The sequence below is a fragment of the Pristis pectinata genome, chromosome 15 (genome assembly GCF_009764475.1).
Source record: "Pristis pectinata isolate sPriPec2 chromosome 15, sPriPec2.1.pri, whole genome shotgun sequence".
NCBI classification, from domain to species: Eukaryota; Metazoa; Chordata; class Chondrichthyes; order Rhinopristiformes; family Pristidae; genus Pristis; species Pristis pectinata.
The window spans coordinates 651278-656332 of record NC_067419.1 but is presented as its reverse complement, the minus strand read 5'-3'; the positions used below and the strand labels follow the sequence as shown (position 1 = coordinate 656332).

Sequence of the window (5055 nt, the reverse complement as noted above, 5' to 3'; positions counted from 1 at the left end):
CAGATAGGAGATTGTGGATGGTGAGGAGGGGTTGTATATAGAAGGGGTGAACAGAGAAATGTGGACAGAGAGGGTGCAGAGGAGGCGGCAGCAAGGACGCAGATGGACGGAAAATTTGAGCAGAGCGAACGGGGCAAAAAGTTGTTCAAGAGAGGTGGGGTGTAGAGAGGAGGGTGGTTGAGAAGAGCAGGCAGAGAGAATGGGGTTCAGAGGTGATGCGGTCAGAGAGGAGCGGGTGCGGAGAGATGTTGTTCAGTGTGTTCAGAGAGGAGGCGCTGAGGAGAGAGGGTGTGAGAATAGAGAGAGGCGAGGAGAGAGAGAGGGAGAGCAGAGACGATGTGAGTCAAAGAGAAAGGGCTTCAGTGTGGAGAGGAGAGTGGATGAGACAGGAGAGGTGTGAGAGTAGAGCAGGGGTAGAGGAGAGAAGAAGTGGCAAGCAGAAAGGGAAGGGTGAGAGGTGGTGAATGGGTGAAAAGAGGGGAGAAGGGGAGGGAGAGGAGTGGACAGAGGAGGGAGTGGTCCCTGCAGAAAACACAAGGGGTGGGGTAGGATGGAAGCATTTAACTGGCAGTGGGATATTGTTGCAGAATATGGAAATGGAGAAAGAGGAGATGCTGAATTCGGAGGCCAATGGAGTGAAAGGCGAGGACCGAGGGAATTCTGTCTCTGATATCTCTGGTGGTGAGTGATGTGAGAGCAGACGTCCGGAAATGTACAAAATGGAAATGAGATCTCCATCAACAACAACAGAGGGAAAATCGCGTATTCTGACAAAGCAGGACATTTTAGAAGTTCTTGATCTGAAAGCCTCGCCTTCAGGACAGATGTGGCGGAGACAGAGAAACCGACAGAAAGTGATGGCATTATTACAGATGAGAGAGTTGGAGGAGGTGCAGTCGAAATAGTTGTGGGAGTCAGTGGTTTGTAGTAAACACGGGTAGATAGTTTGTCTCGTGGGATGGAGACAGGGACATCCAAAAATGGGAGAGAGGTATCAGAAACATATCAAGAGAATCTGAGGACAAGGTGGAACTTAGTAGCTGAGGTGATAAAAATGATTTCTGCACGAGTGTAGAAAGCAGCACCAATGCAGTCGTCACTGAGACCAATTTCTAACCAAGTCCTGATTGGCTCCGGGTCTCAGCTGCTTCTCCACCCCCCCTTTGCCTCCACTCTCGTTTTTGTTGGTGAGTGAATTCATGGTGAGTGGATGAATGGTTACCAATGACGGTCAATCATCATTGGTCAGCTCATTGCTTTACATCAATCAGGCAGCCCGCAGGACTATACTGTAAATGCAAGGCAACGAGCAGGATATAGGGGCAGTCTGAGTTGTCTTGCTTCATAGTGAAGAGGGAGATAATGGATTCCCATGTGGATCAGCACTACCACCAGGACTGTGAGGATGGTGTCAACAAGCAGATCAACATGGAACTCTATTCATCCCATGTTTACATGTCCATAGTGAGTCTTTCATTTCTTGTCTTCTGAGCAGCTGGGCTTTCTTCAGTGAAGTGTACAGCCTATATTTCTCAAGCGTCTGAGGCTTTATTACATGCTAGAGGTCTTCCTTGTCTAATGTGACATCGTTGAGCTGGTGACCTCTCGCCTTTGCAGTAGCTTAAATGTAACACCAGTTCAGTTTCTACCTTGGTTTCTATGGGGAAAGGTCCCATGTTGGACCATGTGAGGCAGTTCCGATTAAGTTCGAGCTCTTCTAACCACGGCACTGCATTGTTGTATAAACTACTGCAGTGGACTTTCTTTAATTCCACGGTTGAATCCGCTCCATTAAAATGATCTGTTTCTCCAGTACCTTATCACGTTACCGGTGATGTAGTTCAGGTAACCCCGCAGAGACGGCAGTGCAGGAGTCTATTTATGCATAGCCCCAATGGCTATATATCAGCTATGCCAGAGATTGTTATTCCTGAAGAAATTAGTAAATTTGGAGACGAATAAAACATTAGGTGTGTATGCAGTGAAGATTGTCAGAGGATACCGCAGAATGTAGATCCGATGGCGAAATGGCTGATGGGGTTTAATCTGGGCAATGTGATGTTGTAGCTCGATGTCAGATGTAAAGAGACGTGTATAGTTATTGAGAGTACCATCAAGCGTATTGATGTTCAAAATGATCTTGGGGTCCAAGTATATAACTCCCTGAAAGTGGCCACCTATGCAGATTATCTGGTAAAGCTGTATGACATGCTTTCCTTCAGTAGTCGGGACACTGAGTATGAGTCGTGAGGTCCTGTTGCAGCTATTATAAAACTTCGGTTAGGCCACATTTGGAGCATTGCGCCTAATTCCGATCTCCCCATTACTGGAAGGACGTGGAGGCTTTGGATAGGGTGCAGAAGAAGTTTAACATTACAAGACGTTGCCTGAATTAGAGGGTAGGAGCTACATGGAGAGATGGAACAACCTTGGGCTTCCCTGGAGCGTCGGCGGCTGAGAGGAGACGTATACAAGTATAACATTGGGGCATGAGGCAGACGGTCAATCTTCTTCCCAGTGTCGAAATGCCAAGTATCAGAAGGCATGCATCTAAGGTTAGAGGAGAAGTTTAAAGGAAAAGTGCGGGACAAGGTTTTAGAGGTTGTTGCATGGAACGGGCTGCCAGATTTAGTGGCGAAAACCGGTCCCGTAGTGGCGTTTAAGAAGTTTTTAGATAGACGCATGAATATGGGGGTATGTGTATCATGTGCCAGCAGAAGTTAAGTTTGGTGCACACCATGGAGCAAAGAACTTGTCCCTCTGCTGTAACTGTTCTATGTTCAGAACTTGGAGGGAATTCCTGCAATTGGCGAAATTTCGCTTCGTCTCGAGCAATTATACATATTTCAGATATGAAGTCGGCGATTCTCTGGATATTCATAGTCCAGGTCCCAGATGTTTATTGCTGTCCTCAGTTTTTTAGCACAGCAGCGTGACCTGAACTGGTTGCTTATTAAGCTAAAATCCCTCTTGCACAACAGAAGAAATTGTCCAAGGCTCAAGATGTTTGTTTGCCAAGTTAAACTTCTAACAAATATTTCATGCTCAGCCTTTTTACATAAACAAGAGAACAATGGGATCCATGTTGACTTAAACACTCCAGTCACCTGGTCTGAAAATGTGGTTGAAAAAAATCACATGCCAATAATATAAATTTATTGTAAAAAAACAGTATAAACGTTATAAAGCGGTCAGGGTAGGGGGAAATGACAGAAAGGATTACAGAAAGACCGAGAATTCATTCCTCAAACTTTGTTTTTTTGCGACGGACGATTTGTTCGTCTGCAACTTGTTGGTCTGACTTTAGCCTGTAACAATTGTGCTTGCTTGGAAATCCTTTAAGTTACAAGCCGTTGTTAAGAATTATTAAAATTAAACGTATCTCGCTTAAAATAAAATTGTTTAAACTGTTTCGTTTAAACAAGGAGAAGTATCTCCTTGGTCGGGAGGAGGGGCCCCCTGCTTGACATAGTGATTGACAGCTAGACCTTTCGGTAGAGTCTAAAGTCGTGAAGTAAACTCAACCTTGAAGTGTAGGTTGATACAGTATAATCTCCTTACAGTGAGGGAATTCGTATGTACATGTGCCAGATAGAACTCAGTCTTGACTTAAGTTTAGAGCTCTCGGATGGTACACTCAGTATCACCACAATGTAACCTGCCCATTTTTCACTTCCAGCAGAAAATCCCAGTCATTGATTCTACCAGGTCTGAATCCTGTCCATTGCGAGGGAGGCTATTCTTTATCTACACATTATCAAGACTTGAAGAATAAATTAACTGGAATTTCCAGTTGTAATAATACAAGTATTAAACTAAAATCTGTAAATTGACTGGGATGATGTTGCCCTTCGTCACTTTGCTGAGTTCTTCGGGAAGCGGAGCAGTGAGGAGCGGGAACGGGCTGAGAATCTGATGGAATTCCAGAATCGGCGTGGAGGCTGCATCTTGGAGGCGGACATTAAGGTCTGGTTCAGTTGTTCTCCCATTGAACATTGAAGTAATTAAAAATGGTAATCTGCTGAAATCGATGGTGTTTTTGATGGCCTGATGTGTTAGTTGTATTTTCTTGTGCTACTTTGTTTCCTGGTATTATGCATCCCTGGTTACCTACTGATATTCCAAGTGATTTCTGTTTTCAGAGACCAGAACAGGATGAGTGGAGCAACGGTCTGGCAGCAATGCTGAGAGCTCTGAGAAAGATGTGAATCAGAGCCTGCTAGATCTGCACAAACTCGCCACTCGGCACACTGAGCCTCACGTAAGTCGTTTTGGTGAAAACATGCATTCTGTAATTGCTTTGAATAGTATTTGAATGAATGTTTATACCATTCGCTCATATTCGAAGGTCATTGTCACAGATCTGTATTCTCATTGGGATTTGGGGACAAATTTGCATAACTCAAGGCATCAATGATCATCCTCCAATCAGAAATTAAAGATCCAAATGAGGAATTGGGAGTTCCATGACATCTGATCCGGGAGGTAATTATTTTTCCCCTCTTTCCTCCCAGCTGTGGGACTTACTGCAGAGCCACTACTTGGACAAGCAAGTGATGATCAAGAAGGTTGGAGATCACATCACCAACCTGAAGAGACTGGGAGCTCCTGTGAAACGCTTGGGAGAATATCTGTTTGACAAATTCTCCCTGAATTGAGTGTCCAGATCGACCCAAATTGAAATGGAGAATGACAATGCGATTAATAGTTCGTGTTTCTTCCTGTGCCTTGAAATATGGAAAGCTGGAAATAAAACTCTTCTGAACTGTTAAATGAGTTATACATCCTTCAATCAACTATCTGGGGTTCAAATGGTAGATATAGACAAACCACCAAGCACGTATTGGTTGTTTTCCTGAGTCGTGGTATAGCAGTTCAGTTAAGTGCAACCTGTGTTAAGATATCGACCTCACTAAGTCATTAAATTTGGGGGCATAGACTTTACGTTCATGCATTAATGAAGGAAATGAGGTTTTCACAACACTGATCTCCATCTTTAATTCACCTTTAATATCAAGCTGAGCTCTCCGGTTGCCACGGTGAATGATGGAACTC

General features: G+C 44.3%; 1 protein-coding gene across 1 annotated transcript; it reads left to right on the top strand.

Moving 5' to 3' along the window:
• The first annotated feature begins 1362 nt into the window (after positions 1-1362).
• LOC127578190 (ferritin heavy chain, oocyte isoform-like) lies at positions 1363-4658 on the top strand. The gene is given in 5 exon segments (XM_052029864.1): positions 1363-1474; positions 3830-3966; positions 4143-4191; positions 4194-4261; positions 4515-4658. Coding segments are annotated over 5 exon segments (510 nt in total).
• Positions 4659-5055: the final 397 nt, after the last annotated feature.